The 26,957-nt window shown below is 40.7% G+C and overlaps 1 protein-coding gene across 6 annotated transcripts in view; it reads left to right on the top strand.

Annotated features, from left to right (window-relative positions):
* Window positions 1–24,816, top strand: part of RBM39 (RNA binding motif protein 39) — a 34,725-nt gene extending 9,909 nt beyond the window's left edge. The window contains exons 2-18 of one of the 6 annotated variants that reach the window (XM_066586035.1): window positions 4,819–4,879; window positions 5,097–5,169; window positions 6,580–6,629; window positions 9,291–9,485; window positions 11,287–11,352; window positions 12,427–12,477; window positions 17,516–17,633; window positions 17,735–17,887; window positions 19,072–19,209; window positions 19,293–19,358; window positions 19,445–19,649; window positions 20,191–20,268; window positions 20,728–20,760; window positions 22,077–22,203; window positions 22,698–22,803; window positions 23,856–23,934; window positions 24,022–24,816. In XM_066586035.1, the coding sequence (XP_066442132.1) occupies window positions 11,312–11,352; window positions 12,427–12,477; window positions 17,516–17,633; window positions 17,735–17,887; window positions 19,072–19,209; window positions 19,293–19,358; window positions 19,445–19,649; window positions 20,191–20,268; window positions 20,728–20,760; window positions 22,077–22,203; window positions 22,698–22,803; window positions 23,856–23,934; window positions 24,022–24,122 (1,296 nt within the window). In that variant the 5' untranslated portion in view covers window positions 4,819–4,879; window positions 5,097–5,169; window positions 6,580–6,629; window positions 9,291–9,485; window positions 11,287–11,311 and the 3' untranslated portion in view covers window positions 24,123–24,816. Of the gene's footprint in view, window positions 1–4,818; window positions 4,880–5,096; window positions 6,630–9,290; window positions 9,486–9,737; window positions 9,881–11,286; window positions 11,353–12,426; window positions 12,478–17,515; window positions 17,634–17,734; window positions 17,888–19,071; window positions 19,210–19,292; window positions 19,359–19,444; window positions 19,650–20,190; window positions 20,269–20,727; window positions 20,761–22,076; window positions 22,204–22,697; window positions 22,804–23,855; window positions 23,935–24,021 lie in introns of those variants that run through there. The other 5 variants (XM_066586032.1, XM_066586034.1, XM_066586031.1 and 2 more) reach the window with 5 other exon arrangements.
* Window positions 24,817–26,957: the final 2,141 nt, after the last annotated feature.

The raw sequence follows: 26,957 nt of genomic DNA, 5'->3' as shown, positions 1-26,957 counted from the left end.
TATGCTGAGTGATCACAAGGTCGAAGTACAGCACATGCTTGGAAAATATTACTCAAGCCTGAAAACCTTACTGTTTGCAAAGTAGACTTTTAAAGTGTAGTGGACAAAATCATGCCATAAGGGAAATCTGTCAGCAGTTTTAATCATGCAAAACGTAACCGTGTTAAGGTACCAAGCCGCCTTCAACAAATGTCTCACGAAAGATCATTCGTTGGACAACTGTTGCTCTGGTCTCCCACATGGACATGAAAGTTCATGTGTTTAGGAATGAGAGGCAGCCTGTCAGCTCTGACACCAGTTTATCTCCTAGGGAACAAAAAAGTCTGGTGCTGAAATTGCACGCCCCTGATTCTCCCTCTTTTTCGCTGTCGGGGGGGGGGGGGGGGGGGGGGGGGGGGTAGTTAAGCTGCCTCCATATACATTAGTGAATAGTCTAAACCTGCTGTAATTGGTGTGCTCAGACGACTATTGGGGCCTTTGGTAGGAGCCAAGGAGCATTTTTTTAAACATACCAGTTTCATCACTAGCACTCAAATATTATTGCAGTGTGTTTCCGCTATGGCAAGTGCTCCAAATCGGGTACTTCTCCCTGAAGTGCACTCAACTCTGCATGGTAATCCGATGCGGGCAGATTTAAGGGGGGACAGGGGTAGTAAAGGATTGAGTAGTTGGATTTCATGCCTGATCCATTCGTTAGCAGATGAGATGAGGTGCTCTTGAAGTTTGCCAATGACTTACTTCCCAATGTGAACATAAGCACTTTTAAAAGAAACCCATCACATCCCACTACACCGTAAACTAAGTCCATTTACACTCGTCCCTGTGTGTCTGTGCTCCTGTGCTGTCACATGGGAGCTCGTAGAGCTAGCTGCCTCACTCACGGAGCGGCCAGCAGGGGGGCGAGGCAGTGCAGGAGATTTCTCTCCTCTCGCTCCCCTGCTCCTCTCCATTGACATAACAGCGCCCGTTCACTACTGAACTGCCACTATTTAAACTGAACGATGGGTGATAATCGCATTGTTTATGCTCCATAAACGATTGACAATGATAATATCACTCAGTTTGAATAGAGGCCGTTCAGTAGTGAACCGCCGCTGTTATGTCAATGGAGAGGGCCAGGGGAGCGAGAGAAGAGAAATCTCCACTGCCGAGCCAGCACTACTAGCTCCCGTGGACAAGTGTCGGTCATCGGTCTCCCCATATTTGTCCCATGTAAATGGACCTTTAGGGTGCCCACCCACTAGCGTTTTTTTTACTGCGAAATTCGCAGCGTTTTTTTTTTTTCTGCAGGGGTCTTTGGGCTATGGGACATACAAGGCTAAAATTGCGATCGCGCAAAATCGGGATATCGCGGTAAATCGCGATTTTGCGCAATCGCGATTTTTACATTACAAGTCCCATAGACCCCCTGCAGAAAAAAAAAACCTGCGAATTTCGCAGTGAAAAAAAACGCCAGTGGGTGGGCGCCCTTAGTTGTGATACTGTTAGAGAACATGGCTGGGACCTGGTTGATGTCCCCCCCCCCCCCCTTTTTTTTTTTTTTAAGGGGGTGGGGGTTATATTTGTGCGCTCTCTAGATCCAGCGCTGTCACCCTGTGATGTCTGCGCAACTCTGACTTTTCAGAGTCCGATGCATTAATGTATGGTATTGGGGGTACGTGACAGGTTGCCTTTAAGGTATCTTTACATGGGACAACTGTCAGGTGCATAGGCGCCAATGGCCATCCCATGGACTATCACCTGACAGTTCTATGGGCACATAAACTTGAGCATTTTCTTTCAGCTTAGCTGCTCCTAGCACAGCTAGACTTTAAGACACGGCTTTTTGTTTTTTCCTTCTCTCCCCTCTCCCCTTAAAAAAACAAAACAAAAAAACTCCTTTTATTTATCTATTGACGTAGCTGTATGAGCGCTTGTTTTTTGCGGGACGAGTTGTATTTTTCAATTCTATTTAATGTACTGAAAAACTTTTAAAAAGTTACAAGTGGAGTAAAGTGAAAGAAAAAGATATTCCACCATCTTTTGGTGTGTCCTTGTTTCAACGGCCCACAAACTGCAACAAAAATGACATAACTTTATTCTGTGTCAGTAGGATTACTACGATACCAAACAGTTTTTTGCTGCACTACTTATATTTTATTTTTTTCAAAGACCTTTAATTTTTTTAAATTATTTTCTGCCGCCATCTACTGCGTGCAATAACTTTTTTTTCCCTATCAACATAGTTGTAAGAGGGCTCATTTTTCGCCAGACTTCCTGTAGTTTACATTGGTACCATTTTGGAATACATATGACTTTTTGTTAGCTTTTTATTGCATATTTTCTGGGAAACAGGGGGACCAGAAAAGTGCATCTCTGGTGTTCTTTATTTATTTTTTTGGACGATGTTCCCCGTGTGGGTTAAATAATGCATTACTGTGATAGATCGAACTTTTACGGACGGGGCGATACCAACTATGTATTTTTGTTTTGTGATTTAGATTCTTTTATTATAGATATGGCAAAAGGGGGTGTGATTAAAACTTTTTCTTTTTCTTTTTTAACAATTAGAAAAACTTTATTGATCTTATTTTTACTTTTTTAGTCCTCCTAGGGGACCACAACATGTGATGCTTTGATCGCTTCTGCAGTATGATGTAATGCTGTAGCATTACATCATACTGCTATCGGGCAGGCAGTCTATCAAGCCACCTCACAGGGAAGCAGACTGCCTTTTAGAAGGCCCCGGCTGTCATGACACCCTCACAGCTCCCTGCGATCTTATTGTGGGGGAAGGGGGGTCTACCGGACCCCCGAACATTGTTCTTTCCGGGGATTTAAATGCCACTGTCAGAATTGACAGCGGCATTTAAAGGGTTAATAGTGCTGATCAGCCGTGCAGCTGATTGCAGCCCGCGGTTGTTAGTTGTAATAAACAGCTGGCACTTGCGCTGTATGAAGAGAGAACGCCCCGCGATCTCTCTCCATACATATCGACTTCACAGGACGTAACTATGTCCTAGAGCGGGAAGGGATCAAACAAAACGCGCTAATGTGAGCTTGGCTTAATTTTTGTGCGGATCCACTGACTTTTTTTTCTGTCTGCAACTTCCTGTGATACTGTACAATATACTTGAAAGCTGCCAGTCACTAAAATAAGTAATTAAAATTATATGTTGTAATAGTGTAAAATAGACCTGTAATCCCCCAAACGCATGCGCAATAAAATGTACAAGAGGAGGAAATCTCCATGTAGGTTTTCTAAGAGCGTACACATCACTGGATCATCCAAAATGCCAAGAGAAAATAATTAAAGATGAGCGAACGTACTCGTTTTGAGTAATTACTCGATCGAGCACCGCGATTTTCGAGTACTTCCGTACTCGGGTGAAAAGATTCGGGGGCGGGGGGAGGCATGGCGGAGCGGGGGGTAGCAGGGGGGAGCCCTCCCCGCTGCAACCCCCCACTCACCCACGGCGCCCCCCCCCCCCCCCCCGAATCTTTTCACCCGAGTACGGTAGGACTCAAATCGCGGTACTCGGTCGAAAAAGGGGCGTGGCCGAGTACGCTCGCTCATCTCTAAAAATAATCCTTTCTTTGAAATTCTTTATGAAATATATTTACAACGTAGACCACCACAAAAAACAATAGTGCTGCATTCTTTCTGATCTATTATCATATTTTAAAAGGTTTTCTGTGAATTTGTTGTCCATGACCTATACTCAGGATAGGTTATCAATAGTTGTTTAGCACGGAGTCTACTGCTCAAATTAACTGTGGGGATCCTGATTTTCCAGCCTGGTGTTAGTGCAGTGGAGTTGGACGTTCGCATTGGGGTTGAAGCTAGAAGTGTATTAGAAGGCATACATAGTAACACAGTATGCTAGGCTGATAAAAGACAAATGTCCATCCAGTTCAGCATGTCTACCCTCCCCTCTCCCCAACTGTTGATCCAGAGGAAGGCAAAAAAATAGTGGGGCAGAAGTCAATTTACCCTCCTGACTCTGTAATGGCAGTCAAAATAATCCCTGGATCAACATTTTAGATCAATAACCCTTCTGGTTATTGTCTATATCCTGTAATGTCGTGCTCTAAAAAGACGTCTAGTCCTCTTAAACTATATTGATTTTGCCATCACCATATCCTCAGGCAAAGAGTTCTAGAGTCTTGCTGTTTTTACAGCAAAGAACCCCCTTCTGTGTTGGTGATGAAACCTTCTTGTTAAAGTCCCAGTCCTAGGTATGAACAGATCATGGGAGAGATCCTTGTATTGTCACCTAGCTGCCATTGAAATCAATGGGAACAAAGCCTTCTACACTTCCAAAACCCAATGTGCTGTGCTCTGCACTGACAGCAGGCTGGAGGATCAGCAGAGCGGCAGGGATGCTACAGATGCAGAGTAGCGCAATCTCTCTTCCACCCCACCTTCTTATTTGTACTGTCTGCAACTACTGATGACCTATCCTTTGGGGAGGTCATGAATTTTTAAGAGCTGGAAAACATTTTTTGTGCTGGTTTTATTCAAGTGTATTATGGATGTGTTCCAGCTTGACTGGCTCTACTGAGCTGAACACAGAACATCATATGATGATTTGAGTTCAGGGCAGTAGATCTGCTGTTGGGCTGGGACATTGATCTGCATTATGAATGCATAAACGAATCTGTAATATGGTTGTGTAAAACTAGTCTAAACCTAACAATTCTTAAGCAGTTGAACTTTTTAAAATGACTTTTAGATGTTTCAGCCTATCCGTATGTTGCACTGCTTTCTTGCTGATTATTAGTAGTTTCTCTGTTAGATTTTGCACAAATTCTAATAGGACTTTGTTTTCTTTCTAGATAGACCATAATGGCTGATGACATCGATATAGAAGCCATGCTTGAAGCGCCCTACCGGAAGGTGAGAAAGATCTGTCATGTTTTTCTTTTCCAAGATTAGTTAATTCTTGAAACTACTGCAAAAAAAAATGTTAACTAACACCCCTGGAGCTCTCGTGACTTATCCCTTGGAGATGTTACATAACTTGAAACGTAAATATTTACTGTTGATGTGATGATTTTGTGCAGTAGTTTGACTTCAGCGTGATAAATAAATGCCCATCTATCTCTTTTTGTAGACTTGCCTAACGATATATCACCTCTACTCCCATGAATTCACCTTTGATTCCAGTGTGAACTGTCAATCATAAGGTAGTAATTGAGTGACGTATCGCTGTACCGTGGTCCCCTAGGTAAAGCCTATGAACTGCCGAGCTTCGGTTTGGCTTAGCAACAAGGTGAATAGAGTGGTTTTGGGAAAGAAATGGGGTTCCAAGAATATCCACTTTCACCAGCCAAGATCAGGGCAGTTCAAGCAGATTCTACTCTGCATATTTTAATATATTTTGTCATTTTAAACTTTTTTTTCTTTTTCTTTTTATTAAAAGTGGAAAAAATAACTGGTGGAAAGTTTGACATGGAAAGTATCCAGCATTTGAATAAAGAAACGTGACCAGATTCTTGGATCTCCCACTTAATCACTTTCATTATTTATTTATATATTTTTATTTTGGCCTTTTTTATGAAATTGTCTTGACTACTATGCTGTTCCTTAAGTTCAGCAAAGTTCTGTAGTATTGTAACACAGGTTTCGTGTACTATTCTTGGTGCATTACGTTACTGTGTTATCTTAATACAAATTTCTATTTGAAAATTCTGAATTTATCCTCACCATGTTCAGGGAGTTAAGCTGTAATTTGCATGCAAAAGCATAGAAAAGCTCAGTATAACTGAGATTATGTTGTAGGCTATGCGTTTGAAATGCCTGTGTTTTGAACTTGGAATGTGGCCCTTTTACCACAAAATTTCTTTAAATAAGCTTGTTTATGTATTGACAGTTATCCCCTAATAATGAAGATACTCGTCATAACCTAATGGCTTTCGGAGCCTTCATTAAACATGGCTATTTCCGTGTTAGTAGGAATGAAAATAGGGAAATGTTTAGGTTTGACAGGTGCATATTTGCTGATTTTTCTTGGGAGTCGACGTTACTAAAGCAGTGTGAATCCCTGTTTGCTTCAGGGCGAGATGTGTGACAGAGGTGGCATCAAGCTCTTACAGTCCCAACCCACCAACGAAAATGGGCGAAGATCACAGGAATGGCATCGGTCACAGGAATTGGATAGTGGCTGCTGCTAGCGTGGCCACTTTGGGCTTAGGCAAACGATAGCCTTGGTACTGACCATAAGGACCACAGCACCTAACCAATGTTTAAATCAATACAACTTTTCACATAGGCAAAACTACAGCATCTGCATTTTACAGTCACAGGATGCTCTATTACATGAACTGTGTTAAGTATAGACAACTAAGCCAAATTGCACTAGTTAATTGTAGCTTTTTATAGACTATTATTCGCATTCTAGTGGAACTCTTAAACAAGTTTCCATGTATTTCTTTTTTTTAGCCTTACACACAAGTTTTTTTTTGTTTTGTTAGTAATTTAGTCATTAAATTTATTTTATTTTTTTTTTATTCTCTCATTCCAATCCCCTTTCCCCTTTTCCCACTTGAATTATTACCTCTTCGCCCTCATGATGTTCTTCTATCAACCCTGCTTAGGACGAGAACAAATTGAACAGTGCCAATGGACATGAAGAGCGCAGCAAAAAGTAAGTGCCAACGTAAAGTTTTTTTAATATATACCATTTTTGCTTATTTTGGCATACTGCTGTTATAATATTACATAATCCAATGGATTCTCTAGTTTTGAAGTTATACTTGGCACATTATCCATGCAAATTATCAGTCTTAAACAGTTTTTTTTTCTGGACGACTAATGTGATATGGACGCAACTCACAAGTGTAAAGAGCCCATTCATTTGAATGGGTTTATGTATACATGTGAATTTTGGTCTGAGTTTACTAAAAAAAAAATGTACCATGTCCTATTTTTGTGCTAGTGGAGTCCTGCAAATTGCACATCACCCAGATAGGGTGTCTCCGTGGTGTGCAATGCGAGTTGTTCCCTGTGCGGACCTGGCACTTTTATTATGGCTCAGGGTTTTTTATATCATGAACTATTTCTACAATCGTAAATACAAGTTTATTACTTTTACATAATGAACCTCTAGTTACCACTCTGGTCCTCAGTGATTCTTCTCCTACTCACTAAAAATCTGTTTTATGGGTAGACATGAAGTGAACAGTTACATGGCAGCATCTATGTTCTACAGACTATATGCCCCAGAAGTCCTTTGAAGAGAGTACTCACGATCTCTGCATGTTACAATCCCAGAGCCATACATTGTGCTACAAACTGAAATGGTATAGTTAGATTTGGGTATAATGAGTTTGCCAATTAACTTTAGTGTGCTTTCTCTTACTAAGCATGCTCAGACTTGCCTGTGGCCTTTAGCTGGGTCTAGGAAGTAGTGCATGCTCTGCAAGTTTGTTCTCGAAATGAAAAGCCACTTACAGAATCTATGCCCAGCATCTTTACTTGTGCAACGATGGATAGAGTATAGCGATTCATTGCTAAGATGCACATACAGCTACCCTGCCAACTTACCAGTAGTTAAGCAGATAACCTTAAAACTTTGCTAAATTTAATTGGTTCAAATTGACAACTGGTTTACATTTCCACTGTGTTTTGTACTTGTCTCAATGGGATCATGTTTGTTGAAAAAACCCTTTCAGTTAGTGATAGGTAAACCTTCTACACATATGTCAATCTGTTTGAATTTGGCCTTAATTTGCCATGGCTTTCATTGCTACTAATGGGTAGATTCTGGAGTCTTGTTGTAGTGTTTTCCTCTTGCTACAATATTGAATTATGGGAGTAATATACTTTGGTTAAAATATTTTTGCTTTTAACAATGTTAATATTACGGAGAAGGAGGCCATTTTCTGCATTGAACTACTGTGCAGCGCTTCAATGCACCAAGAGTTCTAAGAGAATGCATTGTCATAAAGTTTAGTTTGTCATCAAAAGTACTGCTAAATCTGTAAATTGTGTAGTATCTTATCCTCAATTCTACATTAGCAAGTTCTAAAAGTAAATCGGACGTGTGCCAAGTCTTAATTGCTGCTGTTTCTGTTATTTTTTTTTATCCATTTCAAAATGGTGATCTTGCATTTATGACAATTTCGGCCCTGAAAAATTGGAGTTTGGGCTGCCTTGTTCTCTTGATTTGGTTACCAGTTTACTATTATTAGACATGCCGTAAAATTTCAGTTTTAGAGAGAAAAAACAAAAACCTTAACGTCTGGGACACATGAGTGTATTAACCACACTTATGTGTCCTTAATAGGGGTGAATGTCCTGGCCTGATCACAGGTATCCTGACCCGAACCGTAAGCCTCATAGGAGAGGGCTATGCTTAAAGTTCAGGTCAGGATACCTGCCCCCGTGGTCAGGCTGGGAGATTTTTCTCTATTATGGACGCAAAGATATGATGCAGCCATAATGCGCTCATGGTGTCACCAGCCTAAGGCAGTAGTTTGTGGGGGGGTTTTGCATTGCACAGGGAGTACTTTTTATTAAAATGAATGGGATCTTTTTTCACCTTGCTGAAAACTGTAATCCTAAGGCTACATTCACACAGGTGACAGTAATATCTGGCGAAGAAACGCGCCCCAATATTGTGCTTGGCAATGTACATTTTACATAAGGATGCAAGGTATTTTTCCTTCAAAAACCTCACATGCCTTGCGTGAAATTACAATCCCCAGGCACATATTTCACATTCGCTAGAGTATCGCAAGTGTTTCCTATTCATTTTATTGGGAAACTCATCACATCGCACGGCTTGTGAGTGCCATGTGATGTCTTTTAAAGGTTCCCATCGAAAACAATTGGCAATGTGTTTTGAGGGAACGTAAAAAGCTAACTTACAGCGATGCTGCATGGTAAAGAATTGCTTCGAGGGGAAAAAAACACTCATCAATAATTCCATTCAAAAGAATTGCGTTTATTCGTGGGATTTATTTTGCGTATTGCAACGCACAATACTCGCTAGAGATTCTTGCTCGTGTGCATATAGCCTTAGGGAGTTTTTTTGTTTTTTTTTTTATATAGACCCTGGCATATCACAAGGGTTATATACCACCAATGTCCTATTGGCTGGGGTCTGAGGGCATATCCTCCCCAAAATTAAAGCAACCTGTTAAATTTTTCATAACAATGCAGTGATTAAAATATAGAAATGTTTGGAATTAACCTAGAAATAAAAATTGATATATAGATATAGATATAGAGAGATAGATATAAAATTATATATATCAATTTTTTTATTTTATTTTCATTCATTCTTTTTCGGTGTGATTTCAAGGAGAAAGAAAAGTAAAAGCCGAAGTCGCAGCCGCGAAAAAAAGCGTAGCAAGAGCAAGGAGAGAAAACGTAGCAAGGAAAGAGAGCGGAAAAGAAGTAAAAGCCGAGAAAAGAAACGCAGTCGCAGTAAAGAACGGAGGAGGAGCCGGTCACGGAGCAGGGATCGGAGGTTCAGAGGCCGGTACAGAAGTCCATAGTACGTATATAGTCTTGTATAGTATGTCATAATCGCATATTGACGGAAGAAATGATTTTCAATGTCCTCTGCATTGGTCTTGAGCATACATGGTTACAGGCTGGATATTATTACCATGGATGAAGCGGCTGTAAAACTTATAAAAACCTTAACGGTCTGAGTGTCATATTTAAAGTGCACCTCCTCTTATAAGGTTTTGGCATTCTGTTTTAATATGGAGCACCAACACTTTCGTCCCCTGTCCCCTTTCAGGAGTTAGCCTTCCCGATAGAGGTGTACTTAAACTACAGTCTCTTGAAACACCTTGACTGCACAAAGGTGATCTGAACTTGAATTATGTTACTCCTAAAACCAATTGACCGTTCCAGTGGTTTAGGTGTGTCATAGTAGCAGGGGTGAGTAGTAATATACTTATTTTGTTTTACATGGGTCATTTCGGGGTTTGTAGTTAACTTGTCATTAAAGCCTAGTTAAGGCTGTAGTGACATAACAGTGCTGTTTACCAGCGCTTAAAGGAATGAAAACATTCAAAGGGCAATACAGTTTATAGGCACTGCTCGTTTGTTGGTCATGGCATAAAGTGCTGGCACACAACCTTTTTTAACTTTTAAGTCTTAAGGCCCATTTACACCAGCAGATGATCGCTGAAATGTCTGAGTGACAGCGTTGAGCGATCATTTTGCATAAACTATTAGGTAGCCACTTAAGTACCAATTAGGTGTGCAAATGAAGCCTTCGCCGAATGCAGTTAATAGCCTGATGGCTATTATCTGCGCTCAGATCCTTTGTTCTCGACGGGGAAACGATGCTAAGACTGACAATTTTTAGGTTAGCTTGAACTTAACGATCAGCTAGCAGTGCCTGAAAAGCGCACAATGGGCGCACACTTAGATTGCTAAAAGAATCACCGATTAGCTTTTTTCTTTTTGTGATCATCGGCTGGTGTAAACGAGCCTTTACAGTACTCTAGTGTAAATCTCAAAGCTAATGGGGAGCTGGCTGCATAATTGTTAGGTGTAGAACTTTATTTCAAAATGCGGACTTGTAAGACCTTATACACTTTTTCATTTGCTTCCTATCATTACTTTCACAATGCTAGCTGGTTCTTGACCATTTTCCTTCCTGTATTCTGTGAGGTATGTTTGTCAGAACCAAACTCTGCTTTGGTACATATGTGATATATATGCTGCTTTCATCTCCATTATGTCACAGGTCATCAGGAGGGTACATTATGGAATGATTAGTCTAATGCTTGTCGCATAAGGCTCAGTCTTTCTACACAACAGTGTTTGTAGGGGGCTTTTACAAAGTCCCTCTGCTACGAAGTGCTCTTCATCACTAAACTGCTCTAACGTTTGTTGCTGCTTCCCTTCAAAAAAAAATAAAAAATTGTGTCAAGTATGATTTGTCCCCAATCTCCCATTAGCTCCCCAAGTTGCAAAATGCTGCTTCTAATGGATTTAATGATGTCTAGTAGTACCAGTAGAATATATTTTATTACTAAGTAATAGCATGAAATATTTGCTGAGTAGACTCCTAAACTAGGAGTTTAGAAGATTGGCATCCTGCAGCGGCACTGGTAGCTTTTCTTTTGGTTATTAGGGAATTAAACACAACTTTCTGCCTAGCAATTTTGAAAACTATTTTATGCTTCAGATTTACAAAAAAGTAAAAAATCCTATACACATGTTGCTGTTGCTCAGAGAAATGCAGGTTTTTTTTCCTCCCTAAAAGTGTAAATGGCATATTTGAAGTGTTTTTTTTTATTTTGAATAGAAATTCCACTTTTATCTTTTTACAGTTCTGGACCAAAATTTGGCAGCTCCATGCGAGGCAAAATGGGAGTACCACATAACGTGAAGTTAAGGTTGGTAAACTTTCTTACAGATGTTTAGAAATTCTGGAAATTGTAGCCTTTAAGCAATCCTCTGGTTTCGGGAGTAAATTCTGTCCCAGCATCGGAGGGGTTATATTGCTTGCAGTTCTCTCGTCTCTTCAAGCCACCCATTCTGGGCCCTGTATTTGGTCATTCAAGATGGCTGATGCAATGTCCAGACTACATAATTTTCACAGTGCATTAGTAGTATTGGACTATCAATGCACTATATCTGCAGATTGGTCAGAGCTGCTCACATGATTGTCACTGCACAGTGTGCATTAAGTAGTTGGAAAATTGTTGTAGCCAGCTTGGATTGTTGAAAATGGGTTCTGGAACCAGCAGATTGGGGGACAAAATTTTATCAAAAACCATGAGGTTTGCTTTAAAGGGTTAGCATCTTGTGAAGCTAAGGCATATCTCCTTGAATGGGATTGTGCTGCAGTTCCATGCACAGCACATGGTGGGAACACAATTTTGTAGGATTCAGTGGTAAAAAAGATGCAAAGCTGCTGCCTCCTTCATTCTTGGCATCATTGAAGATTCCAGTGGTATGGCACCAACTGATCATAACATTAGTTCTATTAAGCTAGGAATACCCGTTTTAGTAGTAAAATTGGCTTGCTTGTTTACTACTATTCCTGTCTCGTTTTCTTGTGTCGCATGTAACTAGTGTTTGTGCAATAGAATATTCTCAACCCTTATGGTATGTCTAGACGTTATCAATTTTTGGCAGGAAAAGTCACCGATTTTACGATGAACCTGCAGCAATGTCCGCGTGTAAAAAATGCAGATTTCACAATGTATTGATATGAGTGAAAATCTGCAAAGAACATGCAGCAAATTTAAAATCCACATGCCATGTCTTTTCCTTAGGGTCTGATTTTCTGCTATCGTAGTATGCGGCACATTTTTGACCAGAAATCTGGGTCGAAAATTCACAGCATTCCTGCTGTAGGTCAACAGTGTTATGCTGTCACTGCTTTAATTCAGTTAGTTGATGTGCTCCTTTGCTTAAGCTTACATATTTAGTGTCATTTAAATATATATTTTTTTATATTCTAGACGTCGTTCAAAGAGCAAAAGCCCACAAAAAAGGGAGAAAAGCCCTGTAAGGTATGTAACTGTCAAATGCCTCATTAAAGGGGTTGCCTCCAGAAGCGTAGTGGAAACTTGTCCAACTGGGAAAACTGTGGGCATGCAATTACATCTGTTAACCCTGCCCATACACCTTTTAACGGTGGCTGTTAAGGGGATTTTTTTTAGTGATTATGTTAACAAATGGAAAGAACTGTATGGTCCAGTCAAAAATGAAAGCTATAGATGAGTATAGTAGGCTTCGAAGGAAGACTTCAATTCAAGTACTACAATCCAAAGAAGCCTGCAAAGTGGGGCCTACAAACTTTCGCCTGTGTGATTTCTGAAAATGGCCTTTCTATTTTTTCGAATTCCCTATTATTACAAGCCCCCCCCACAGACAGTCTTATTCAGCCTGATTTTTGCCATTTGTCTCGGCTTGTGGTTCATTTGTCGCAAGGCTTACAAGTGGTACACGCTATCACATCTACACTGACTGGTTGTACACAAGCCCTCAACTTGCTCAGAAATTGTTTGACATGAAAATACATATAACAGGAACAGTTATGGCTTTTAGGAAGGATTTTCCTAGTGAACGAAAATAAAATGGCAGAATATCGCTTTATGTACATATCAATGTGACAAGAAAGTGATGTGCCTCCTATTCCATTACAAGAGGACAGTGACAATGCGGAGTTTATTCTATGGCCCTCAAACAGTCACAGCTTATAGGAAGAAACAATCTAGTCAAATTGAAAAACTGACTGTTATTTTGGAATACGCAAAGTTTATGCGAGGAGTGGACAGAGCTGATCAGTTCTGGGGCTGCTACAGACTCATAAAAAGTGCCTAAAAATAGTGAAAAAAATATTCTTCTGGCTGATGGAAGTTGCAGTTGTGAACAGCTATACTCTTTAGATGAGGAGAGTGGCGAAATATTGCAGAAACCCTTTTCGTGCAGGAAAAAACTGTCACTTTGCTTGTGGGCAATGTGAGGAACAGAAATTTTAGAAAGGGAGGAATATCATTAACTTCTGAGGTTGAGGAAAGACCTGATGGGAATATGCATTTCCCAATGCAAAATGAAGAAAAATCTACAAAGGATTGCATGGTCTTCAGCAGAAGAGAGAAGTAAGGAGAGAAACAAGTTTCTACTGTGAGACCTGCAATGGGAAACCTGGACTTTATCCTGGAGATTGCTTCAAGAAGTACCACACAAAATAAACCAAACCAATATTTTTTCCCAAAAAAAATTGCTAATTAAATCATGCAAGTTCATTTTTAGATTTCAAAACGCTAGGTTTTTTGGAGGGGAGGGGGGCGGGGGGAAATCGCAGCATGTCCTATTCTAGTGCAGGCCTCCCACAGATGGCAATTCCGAAATCTCAATTTCAGAATTGCAAATCCGCGTCATTGACTGTTATCTGCAGTGCATCGGAACAGGTATGTGGGGGATTCACAGGCCGGCACAGTGTCGGATTTTGCTGCGAAATCACGCAGCTGGAATCTGGCCTGGCCGTGTGCACGCGGCCTTAGTTATATTTGTCCAAAACAATTTCTTGCATTACAAACCAGTATTGTGTTTAAAACTATAGGCCAAAGGAATGAATAAATTGCTTTGGTTAAACATAACTAAAAACACACAAGAATCTCAATACTCAGCTGTAAAAATACAAAAAATATTTCAGATTTTAACGTGCATTGAAGTTTGGTTCTCAACCAGCCTCTCATGGCTGGGAATTTTTTTAACCAAAAAAAAAAAAATTTTGAAAATAGCTTGACTTAGTAACGCTGTTTTGCTGGGATTTTTGGAAGGGGGGCTTTCAATGTTATGGCTGTGCTTTGGTTCATCGATCGCTGCGGTGATTGGCCGAGCCGCAGAGCTCGAGAACCAATCACAGCCAGCGTTTTTTGTAGATGGGGTTTTAGACTTCCAAACCAGGAAGCGCTGACTGAAAACTTCAAGCAAGTCAGCTGGAGCTGACAGCGCCTGCTAGGTGCATAAAAAAATAAAATCGATCAGCCAGGGCTTATTTTAGGGCTTTTATAATAGGATTTGCAACACAAAGGAAAGGTCCATAGGAAACATGGACTATAAAACATGGCTATAGCAAATCGCGCCTGCCGCGATTTTGTATTCTCGCAATGTAGCAGTCTACAAAACATCACTAATGTAAAAGTACCCATTGAAAAACACGAGCTTCACATACATGTGATTTGTAGCACCGTCGCAGTACAAGAAAATCGTGCGTTTTTTGTCGCCCGTGTGAAATCAACCTAAATCTTTCTTTGTGTGTATTTAGATTTCTGCAAATGTCATTGAAAATCAAGATTTTGTCAAATTTCATGGAAAAATTGTGGAAATTTTTTTTTTTCTTTTCAAAACCTGTATGAACTCTGCAAACACATTTACAGCACAGTTGACCAAAAAATTGGGGGGTCTATGAATGCTGCAATATTAAATTATTTTAATGTGTGAAGTTGCAAATAAAAATAAGAAATATATATAAATTTGGTATTGACTTAATCATACTGGCCTGCAGAATTAATTTTTACATATTTATAAACTGCACTGTGAACAGCGTTTGCAATTCAGGTATGGTTTTGGTTTATTTTTTTAAGATTTTGTTAATCTTGCCTATAGAAAAAAAGTTTGGCTGACTGCTCATCTCATGTAAAAAGGACTGTTTAAAGGCTTTGTTTTTATGTGTGCATAGGAGACTGTTCACAGCCTTGATTGCTATTTGTAAGACTTGGTTGGCATTTTGCTTATTGTCAGAATGATGGATTCTACAATAGAGCCTTGACTGGCCCCATTGTTAGTAAATAGGTCCAACAATCAGCACGGGGATCCCTCCATGGCTTTTAGTTTGTAAGTTAAATTTCCTAAGCCCCTTTTACACGCAGCGATTATCTAGTTAAGGTTAAAGGTCCATTTACACACAACGATCGTTCAAAAGCCATATTTTGAGCGATAATCGTGTAAATGTGTACCCATCGTGCACTTCTCATCCATCGCTGAGTTCAGCTCAGCATAAAATCCATTGTGGACCACACTTGCCGTGCTGATAAGAGCTGATAACATTCTTTTAGCAGGTGTTGGAGAACAATAGTGATGAATACATGCAAATGAAGGTACTTCCCTTGTAATAGGCTGATTAACCCATTAGTAGCTAATGCAAAATAATCTCTCAAACCTGTCAGTTTCTGACGAATTTTGAGCGATCATCTGTGTGTAAATGGACCTTTTAGAAATAAAGGCAAACACATTTATCTTTCAATAGACTGCATGCTGCTGTTCTCATGGCATGTTTACACTAGCCTGGAGGAGAGCAATGCAATCTCATCAGCCATGAGTGAACAAAGGAATGTGCTGGTAATTAAACCCATGCTGGGCTCTGAAAACAGCTTCTGCAGGCTTTTTTTATATGCAAATGATGGTAAGGCCCATTTTGACAACTATCACTCAAAAGCCGTCTTTTGAGCAATAATTGTTTAAACGCGCTGCCATCGTGCGCTATTCGTTCATCGCTAATTTTTAGCAAGCTGAAAATCAGCGATGAGCCTTATCAGCGCTGAGTTCTCAGCAGAATACTGCTGATAGTATTGTTTCAGCTGGTATTCCACTTGGAGCTCCCAGCTGGATACCAACTGAGGCCTCCGAGAACAAAGCAGCTGTATGCAGAAGACGGAGCTACTGCTGTCTTCTGCATACAGCAGGAGCCTTCATTTACATACTAATAAGCCCTTAAGTAACTAATTAGCTATTTAAGAGTTTATGCAAAGGGATTGGTCAAAACTGTCACTTAAACTGCCTTTTGAGTGATTATCTTTCTGTGTAAATGAGCCTTTAACCCCTTGAGTGGCACGCCCGGAAATTTTCCGGAACGAGCTCCACTGCCGATAGTGATATAGCCCGGAAGATTTCCGGGCTATGTATCACTATGGGAGCTGCAGAGCACAATGCTACAAGCTGTGACATTGTGCTCTGCCTGCACAGTCCCACAGAGAACAAAGCGGGACATTGAGAAGCAGGAAGATATTGCCGATATGTCCTGCTTTGTTTAGAGGTTGCCATAGAGACCATCGGCTTGTCAGAAGCAAGCCGATGGTCTCTGTGGCAGGGAGAGCTTGGTGCTTGGCTGTCAGAGGACAGCTAGGTACCTGCTCTTACAGCAGAGATCAGAGAAAACCTCCGATCTCTGCTGTGTTAACCCTTTACATGCTGTAGTCTATTTGACTGCAGCATGTAAAGGGCTGTCACCATCAGACCCCTGGAAAGTGATCAGGGGGTCCTGATGGGTCCCTGTGGAAGTCCCCTAAAGGGACAAAAATAAAAAAAGTAAAAAATGTAAAATAAAATCACACATGTGGTATCCCTGCGTTGTAATGACCCAGAGAAGAAAGTTGGTACATTATTTAACCCCTTAATGACATGGCCACTTGTTTTTCTTTTTTCCCTATTCCTTTTTTTCCTCCCCGAAATATAAAAACTGTATAAACTTGGTATTTCCAGAATTGTGTGACTCAGAGAAAAATGTTATCACATTATTTATTCTGCATGTTGAATGCCGTAAAAATGAAATCCAAAAACCAAATGGCAGAATTTCTTTTTTTCCCCTCAATCTCCCTACAAATGTTTTTACAAAAGTTATGCAATACATTATATATACCCAAAAATGATGCCATCAAAAAGTACAACTTGTCCCGCAAAAAACAAGCCCTCATATGGCCTGGTCAATGGAAAAATGAAAAAGTTATGGCTCTTGGAACGCAACTGCAAAATTAGTTAAAATTCAATGATTAGACCATTTAAAAAACCTGCCCTGGTGGGCACGACAGGGTCGTAGGAAACCCGCCACCCAAGGGGTTAATGGCCATTAACACTTTATGCAAAAGTCACAAACTTTCAGTCATTTGAAAGATTATCTTTGTGTCAAAGGGCCTTTAGACAATGTCTTGCTTGCAGTGTCTATTAGCATAATTTAATTTACAGCTGTGTGCTATAAACTGACTTTTCCTGCTCCAATAGTTGATTGATCTTGTTCTTGCCCACTACCAACCTTTTATCTTTCAGAGGACCAATTGATAATCTATCACCAGAAGAAAGAGATGCTCGCACTGTTTTTTGTATGCAACTGGCAGCACGGATCCGCCCAAGAGATCTAGAAGAATTTTTCTCAACTGTTGGAAAGGTAAGCAAATTTTTAATTTTTTTTTGTTTAAACATATCTCTAGTTTGGACGTATGTTGTAAAATTTGTATATTTGCTTATTTTTAATATATTTTCTTTTAGGTTCGTGATGTGAGGATGATTTCGGACAGAAATTCCAGACGTTCTAAGGGGATAGCTTATGTTGAGTTTGTTGATGTTAGTTCCGTACCTCTAGCAATTGGTTTAACAGGACAGAGAGTCTTGGGTGTTCCCATAATAGTGCAGGCATCTCAGGTAAGTGCCATGAATATACAAACCCTAGTTTAAAGGGGTTCTGACATGAATAATGTTTTTATGCTTTAGCAGCCATTGTTCCCTGGTCTGCCTAATGGACCCAGGGAACCCATGGGTTAATGGCTGCTAAAGCATAAAAATCTTATACTTACCTTGTCTCCTGTTGTTGTTGACATCGGGGGGTCATCTCCCGGCAGCATATTAGCACTTTCTGCTTAGGTTAAGCAGCCTGACTAGAGCCACCTGATTGGTGCACGCTGTGCAGTCACGTGGTGCCGAAGAGCCAATCAGGTGGCTCTAATCAGCAGCGCTGTTTAACCTAAGCAGAAAGCGCTAGTATGCCTCCCGGCAGGCAGTCTTCTTCCTCCAGCAGCCGCGCCGCTCCGGGATCGCGCGCAAGCGCAGTGGAGAGGTGCCCTCTGACAGGAGTCAGGACAGGCTGCGTCTCCACTGCGCATGCGCAGCACTCCGGAGTTCAGCCGGACGGACGGGCCGCCCACAGCAAGCACTGCTTGTGACGTGCTTGCTGTGGCGGTCCGTCCGTTGACCTCGGAAGTGCCTGACGGACGGACCAGAGCAGGAAGCGGTCTTTTTGACCGCTCCTGCTCTGCTTTAAAGGCACAGAAGAAGATGCCGGCTGGAGGGGACATGCCTGGCGATCAGGCCAGGCAAGGTGAGTACAATTTTTTTTTTTTCATGTCAGAACCCCTTTAACTGTTTCTTTTATAACTTACATAAATATATATAAATGCATGTATTGATTGGAAATTAAAGGCTTTAAATGGGTTTTCCAGGCAAATGCTATTGATGACCTATCCTCAGGATAGGTCATCAATAGTTGATCATCCGAGGTCTGTCGCTTGGGAACCCGACCGATCAACTGAGCGCGGGTGCATGCTGTCAGCACCGCAAATACCCTGGAAAGCCCCCTTAAGTCAAGAAATTGAATGACTTATCTAATTGTGGGTGGTGTGTAAAGTATTATGTTGGAATATGCAGCATTACATTGCTCTAATAGCCACTAATCTAAAGAATTAGCTAATCCAGACAGCATACATACACATACCATGTCAATTATAGATATCTGCAAGTGAGAGCATTTAGGGAGTTGGAACGTTGTTGTTTTTTTAAAATTTTTTTGAGACAAGATTTCTAATGTTTGCACTATTGATTTTTCATTGCAGGCAGAAAAGAACAGAGCTGCTGCAATGGCAAATAACTTGCAGAAAGGCACTGCGGGGCCAATGAGATTATATGTTGGATCTCTGCATTTTAACATAACCGAAGACATGCTACGTGGCATATTTGAACCATTTGGCAGGGTAAGTGCGAGAAAACGCATACGTTTTTGCTGTAGTATTGTTTTGTTCTATCTTTTTACTTTTTTTTTTTTTTTTGGGGATAGATTGAGAGTATTCAACTTATGATGGATAGTGAAACTGGCCGCTCAAAGGGATATGGATTCATTACGGTAAGTGGTTGCATTGTGCATTCATCAGTTGGTAATAAAGTGAGGTGTAGATTGTAGAGTTCAGCTAATCGTTTTATTTATTTTAGTTTTCCGATTCTGAATGTGCCAAAAAAGCTCTGGAACAGTTAAATGGATTTGAATTAGCTGGGCGTCCTATGAAGGTTGGCCATGTGACAGAACGCACTGATGCTTCAAATGCAAGTTCATTTTTGGACAGTGATGAACTTGAGAGAACTGGAATAGACCTTGGTACCACTGGTAGACTTCAGCTAATGGCAAGGCTTGCAGAAGGTATGCATTATACAGTAATTCACGTCAGCCTGAACTTGGTTTTAAATTTATGATGACCTTATAATAGAGCAATTCCACCTATGGCCTCCTGCACACAGACCTATTTGCATTGTGGGCGTCCGCCTCTGGACTCTGCAGCAAATACAGCCCATAGTAGTCAATGGCAAAACGCCATTTTATCTCGAGCGGAATTCAATTGCCATTTTGTGCGGGTTACACATGGCTGTATTCTAACAAAGCCAACGGAGGCTGCCTGTCCCGCAGTACTGCAGAAGTAGCGCGGGGGATGCGCTGGCGGCTACTGTGCATGCGTGTTGGAGTGCTGGCCCGCATACCCGCAGTGGGTGCAGAGTCCGCCGGACAGTCACCAGCCGGTCACTGAGTCAAACTCCGCTGCAGGAATCCCAAATGCAGGGTCTAACCCACCCCTGTGCAGGAGGCCTAACTTTAATAAGCTTACTAGTTTTTGGAAACTGTAAAGTTTGTATTACAGGGAATGTATGGCAAAGCATGTAGTGTTTAACTTGTTCGTTATTGCCAGGTACTGGATTGCAGATACCTCCAGCGGCACAGCAAGCATTGCAGATGAGCGGTTCTCTTGCGTTTGGCGCTGTTGCAGGTATGAAGCTGTCATTTACTTTACATCACTCAGTTGTTTTTGTTTGTGGAGCCTACCTCTAGTTAAAAATATACATAATAGAAGACTTTGCAAAATCTTTCTCTAATATATGTTAATTCTAAATAACAGCACAGATTGGCTATGGTTCATGTTTCAGGCTGCACATAACTGTACAGGAGGTGACCTGTCGTACTTTCTTGGGCTCCTGTTTTAAGTACAGGAGCTAGGACTGTAGGTTCACGCTGCATGCTCAACTGCTGGCGTGTGCTGGAGATGAGACGCAATGAGAGCAGCAGGGACTGCGACAAAATCCAAATAGAAGCCTTATTGGCTCTGTTGTCTTGTTTTGTCCTGCATTGCACTATTAGCATTTTTGTATATTACTAGAGGCATACTTTAATTTCATATGATGCTTTTTTTTTTGCCTATTAACAAATTTTTTTATATATCTTTATACAGATCTTCAGTCAAGAATTTCACAACAAAGTGAAGGTTTGTTTTCTGTAATGTCTTGTAGTTATGTTGTTTTCAATGCATGGCCATGTTTAGATGTGGAAGCTTAAGGGGGCAAATCTGCACCTAGCACAATTCTCTGCCATGTGTTAACTTGGCCAATAACGCTATGTTCAAATCATGTTTGTTTTTCCTTCCATCCTGATTAGGAATAACGTAGTTGCGTTTGATTTTTTTTTTTTCTCTTTGTCCATCTTATTTGCATAGATATCAAAACACCCAGAAAACAAGTTGCGGCATGTTCTATTTCTGTGCGGGTCTCGCAGAGGCCCGCACAGAAATGTCAGTAGTGGCGGTCTGCTCCGCTCTGCGCATTGGTCGGCAGCCGGCGCATAGCAGAAGACGCCAGGAGCGGGTGAGCTGCAGGTCTCTGCAGCTGCACGGGTCCGCACCCCGCTGCGAGAATTCTCGCAGTGGGATTCGGCTGTCTGCAGGTGGCCTTATGCTGAGCATAGGTCATGAGTGTCTGAGATGTGGTTGGCTACTCGGGACGAGAGGCCTCTTCTCGGGCGAGTGATGTCATAGTCTAAGCAGCTTAGTTCCAGTCAATTGATTGGGACTGCAAAATGTTCGACAGTGACTAGGCAACGGTGCTCAGTAAGGCAAACAGCTGATCGGCAGGAGCTCTGAGCGTCAGTCCCACACTGAGTATTTATACCTAATCTTAAAAGGTATTGTACCAGAATAACACATTAACCCCTATCCAAAGGATAGGGGATAATTTGCTGATCAGTGGGGTCTCGCTGCTGAGTCCCGTGTCCCCTGTCAATGTGGGGTTGCTGCACCCCTCTCAGTGAAGAGACTGAATTGATCGCTGGACTCGAAATTATACAAGCACTCCATTCACTTTTAATGGGACTGCCAAGTGGCAATCCGTTCATGTATTTCTATCGCTCCCATTAAAATGAATGGAACACTGACCACGTATGCTTGGTTAGTGCTTCGTTCAGAGTAATGTCACTGCTGAGGTAGAAGCCACCCCCGCAGTGGCAGGAGAGCGCAGGGCAAGGGAGTCCTGCTTTTGAGATCAGTAGGGGGGTCTCAGCAGTGACCCTGTGGATGGGAGATAACTTGCTAGTCTGCCACAACTCCTTTTAAGGATGGGTTATCAATATTGGGAGTTCCAGAAACCCCCCTTTAAACCTCTAATATAAAGTGTCTGATAGTTTTGGTTAGGTTAAGTAGGATATCAGGCGTTAAAAGCTCTTATTGTTGCAAAGTCTTATTTCTGTGTAGTAACATTTTGTATGTAATTTGTGAAAGGCAGGTTCTGTAACTTGTTTTAAACTTTACAGCTCTTGCTGCTGCTGCCGCCTCTGCTGCTGCGATCTCATTGACAACATCCACTTTACCAGTACCAGCAGCCACTCAGCCACTTGCTACACAGTGCTTCCAGCTGTCAAACATGTTTAACCCACAAATGTAAGTAGGTTATGGTTTTTCTACTAATCATTTGTCCAGTGAAGCAGTGTGTTCCCTACTGGTTTTACATGAGTAAATATACATTACATATAGTTCTCCATTTTAAAAATTGCTGCACAATTTCACGTTATGACCACAGCCTAAATAAAGCCAACAATGTTCAGGGTTATTTGACAGCCATAGAAAACTATTGGTACGTTACTGTATAGAAAGTCTTGATTATGGCTCAAACCTCAGGAGTGTACATGACCTAAACTGTACTTTACAGGGGGTTTTGCTGTGGTGAAGCAGCCATGTTTAAAGGTTTGTTTTTTTTTGTTCTTTTTTAGAACGCCTTTTACATTTATTTATTATTTATTTTAATATAAACTACTAAATAAAACTTTGGTTTCATGTCCTTTTGGCTAATGCTAAAACACTATGGTATTGTTTGGGATTGTATAGGTTATTACTTTATCTCTTTTTTTTTTTTTTTTTTTTTTTTTTTAATTCAGGGAAGATGAGCCAGGTTGGGACGCAGAAATTAAAGATGATGTAATTGAAGAATGCAACAAACATGGAGGAGTTGTTCACATTTATGTTGATAAGAGTTCACCACAGGTAAGTTCCTTGTAGTTGCAATTTCAGTTTGAATTTCTTTTGTTTGAGGTTAATCATGTAGACAAGATTCACTGTTCTGCTTTTGCAGAAAGTGCTATTTTTTGTCTTGGTGCATTTTGCCAGACTGTTTCTATTATGTGGACTTTGTAATGTATATGGCTAAATGGGCAGAGCCAGTAATCTACATACTTTTGGTAGTTTGTGTATTTTTAGTGCAGTAATGTACCTTTTACTGGTTTTTGAAGCATAATACTGTGTTTATTTGCTATTGAGTTTAAAAGGGTTGTCTAGTAGAGATGAGCGAGCATACTCGGAAAAGCACTACTCGCTCGAGTAATGTGCTTTATCCGAGTATCGCTGTGCTCGGGTCTGAAGATTCGGGTGCCGCTGCGGCTGACAGGTGAGTTGCAGCGGGGAGAGAGGGAGAGAAAGATCTTACCTCCGTGCCGGCACCCGAATCTTCAGACCCGAGCACAGCGATACTCGGATAAAGCAAATTACTCGAGCGAGTAGTGCTTTTTCGAGTACGCTCGCTCACCTCTATTGTCTAGTTGTAAACTATTGATAAGCCTAACCACAAGATAGGCTTGGTATTGCAGTTCAATTTGCCATTGATGTGAATGGGAACTTTGCTTGTAAGCCTGATTCTGCAGTGGGATCAAAGCTGTCTTACTGCAGAAATGAGCTCAGTGCAGACTAGCCTAGAAAACAGCTGATTGGTGGAGGTCTTGGGCAGCGAAGCCATGCCAATCTATTTAATGGCCTATCCTGCGTATAGGCCCATTAATAGTTTACAATTAGATAACCCCTTTTAATGCATGCTACATATGGTGTCTCATGTTGGAACTAGTTTTTAAATATTATGCATGGATGCCTTTTATGGATTACACCATTTTACCTTTAATACAGTATTTTTCATTTACTTGGTTACACTTTAAATGCAAGACTTTTTTTTCTTTAATATCTAGTTGTGTCCTTAAAAATTAACTTCAGAGAATATTTGCATTGTTTTAAGTTTATTAAAATTTTTTTTTTCTTTTTTCTCTTTACAGGGTAATGTTTATGTTAAATGTCCAACCATAGCATCTGCAATTGCAGCAGTCAATGCTTTGCATGGAAGGTGGTTTGCTGGTAAGTAGTTACTTATCAATGTTGTCATAAGTACCTTAACACTTTTAAGATGCACTACTTAAACTGATCAAATTTTCTTCACTATAGGCAAGATGATTACTGCTGCTTATGTCCCTCTTCCAACTTACCACAGCCTCTTCCCAGATTCCATGACATCTACTCAGCTTCTGTTTCCTGTTCGCCGATGACCTGACTCTCGACTATTTTGTACATAGGATTTACTTTACTTTTCGAGAGAGTGATGTAGGGATTGATTTAGATGCATTTGGAAAAGATTTGGTGTAATTTGTGTACAAATCTGAAACCTTTAAATAAAGGATGAATGCAGTGTATTGGCTAAGCTGCATTCAACCTGTTAATTTGTTGTGCTGCCTTACTGTCCAAGAGCAAATAATTAGGACAGCAAAAAGTAAAGGGGTAATGGAAGAAATAAATGCCTGAACTTCTGTGAGGGTTAAAAAGTTCAAATCGTAGGAACTCTGTTACAATCATTGAAAGAATCTCAAAATGTTAGCAAATGAGGAGAAGCAGAGACATGCAGAACTGCAGTTTTAAAGTCTCAAATTAGTTATGTATCTGTGAAATTTATTTTGTACATAGTTCTGGTATTTCTTCTATACCAAACAAAATCTCAGTTGTGTTTCCAGGCAGGAAATTGTAACGTTTAAAAATCAGCATGTGTGTTGGAAGGCTGCCAGGTAATGCAGTGACATTTTGCTTGGTTGCATATAATCTTTTGCTCTTTAAGCTCTGTGAGCTCTGAAATTTTATTTTTTGTTAATTTAGTGTGTTTGACAAGACTGCTTAATATTTCTATCCAACAACTTTCATATTTCAAGTATCTTTGTAAAGAAGCTCTCAAATAAAATTATTTGAAACAAATAGTATTTAAAATTTTAGTGTGATGTATTTAATTGTCCTTTAAGAACTGTTAAGTTGCTGGTTTTTCCCATTGAAGTCACAAACAAAGTGAAGTGTTCTGCAACTTAAAATTGAATTCTAGGAACCCAAAGTATACCATCTACTTACAAGTGAATGTATTGAAAGGCAGGGATAGATCCTTATCCATGTGTATGTATTAAAGGGTTTTCCCCAATAGACATTTATTTTCTATCAACAGTATTAGGGGATGAATGTCTTGCTGGGATCTCAGCGATCCAAAGTCTGGTACACCAGAGTGTCCTATGTGAATAGGGCTGTGATGCTCATGCTAGAACACCACTCCATTCATGACCAGGTGTCCAGTCTTGACTGCATTGAGGAGCCAGAAATTCCCATTGATTTCAATGGGAGTGAAGCTGGCTATTACACTTATACCACTGACCACACATGACGTCTGGCCCGCTACACTGATAGAGGGCCAGTTGATCAGATGACTGTCAGGGATCCAGAGTGGTGGACCCTCTGTCGGTTAACTGTTGATGACCTATCCTGCAGATAGGTCATCAATAGCTGAAGTCCTTGAATACTCCTTTTTAATATGTTCGCAGAGGTCTGGGTAGGGGCTAAACCCTTAACAAATATTCATAAGCTCCTATTTTGAGTATCATACACTAGCTTTATTTTTTGAAATGGGTATTAAGGAAATGATCATGATATATCTATATCTGTTATGGTGAGACAAAAGTCTTGACACACCTGTATAAGGGGTAATATTGAGGAAACAGACTTGCAATGTATGAAAGAATTAAATGGGAGGGAGGCTGCATTTTTTTGGTGGTGATCTTGCCCTAAGGATGCTTTCATGCAGGACATCTGTGGAAGATCTGCTGCAGAATTTGTTGTGGTTTTGCAGATATCCAGTTAAGCTGTAGAATTAACTGCAGTTTTTTTGTTGCAGAATTTGTTTTTTGCATTTTTGTGATATGGCAGTTTCTGCTTCTGATGTTGCACACTGGCCAACCTTAAAAGTGTATTTTCAAGCTGATTTAGAGCAACAATCTATTTACAGATTGTTTTGTTTTTTTTTGTATTTTTTTTCCCCTTTCATCTCTGGAGAAACTCCACTGCAGATGCATGGTTTCCACAACCTATGTAGACATGTGGATTTGTAAACCGCAGTGTCCAAGTTTCAGGCTTTTCCAGTGCAGCAAAAAAAATCTGAAAGTTTGTAAAATCTCATTGACTTGCCTTGCACTGAAAAAATCCCACAGCTTTTATTATCTGTGAGAAGGCAGCCTTAGATGTAAAGACTAATGGAGGGGGAAAATAGCAATATTTTGGTTTGCATCATTGTAAAACTAATAAGCTAGTGAATTAACTGGAATGCAAGAACCTGATTCTAAAGCCGCGAACATCTCATATACCCAATGCTGCAATGTTTTATGAAGTTGCACTATATAGCAGTATTGGTCCCATATGTGCAGTTCTGTGGATGCTGCATGTTTGGAACAACTTTTTGTCTTTGATTCCTTTTAAGATCATACTGTAGTTAAAAATGCAAAACATTTTCTGTTGCTTATATAGCACCAACCTAGTCCACAACACTACAGAAAATCAGTACTTGTTCCTAAAAGGGCTCCTAAGATAAATGCCTGATTTCAAACACTAGGTCCAGTCTCCCTATCAATATGGTTATAGAAAACAAGTGCTTAGAATAAACACCTACAGAATTGGAAGTAGATATTAGCCCAGTGCTGCATGCCAACAGTATGTGACCTACTGTGTGTCCCCAAAAATAAGGCACCCCCTGAAAATAAGGCACCCCTGAAATTTGCAGAAGTCCCAAATATAAGGCACCCTCCCGACAGTATAGTAAAATGTGCAGGCAAGTCAAGAGGCCTGTCCCCTGCTGCCATCCCCGTTGTCTCCTACCTCCAGATGTATAGGTAGATCTGCAGACAGTCTGCTGTTATCCTGTCCCTGCTGTGTTGTTGTGAGCTCCCCTTGCTGGCTGGAAAAGTGCATACTGTACATTCTGTTCCTGCTGTACATGTCTGCTGTGATGAGCTCCCCCTGGTGGCCAGAAGCTGCAATACCATCCCTGCTTACAGGTGGTCCAGGACCTGTCTGCAGACAGGTAC

Source organism: Eleutherodactylus coqui, chromosome 13 (genome assembly GCF_035609145.1).
Source record: "Eleutherodactylus coqui strain aEleCoq1 chromosome 13, aEleCoq1.hap1, whole genome shotgun sequence".
NCBI lineage: Eukaryota > Metazoa > Chordata > Amphibia > Anura > Eleutherodactylidae > Eleutherodactylus > Eleutherodactylus coqui.
Note: the sequence above shows the minus strand (reverse complement) of the source record. Positions and strands in the feature narration are given on the sequence as shown.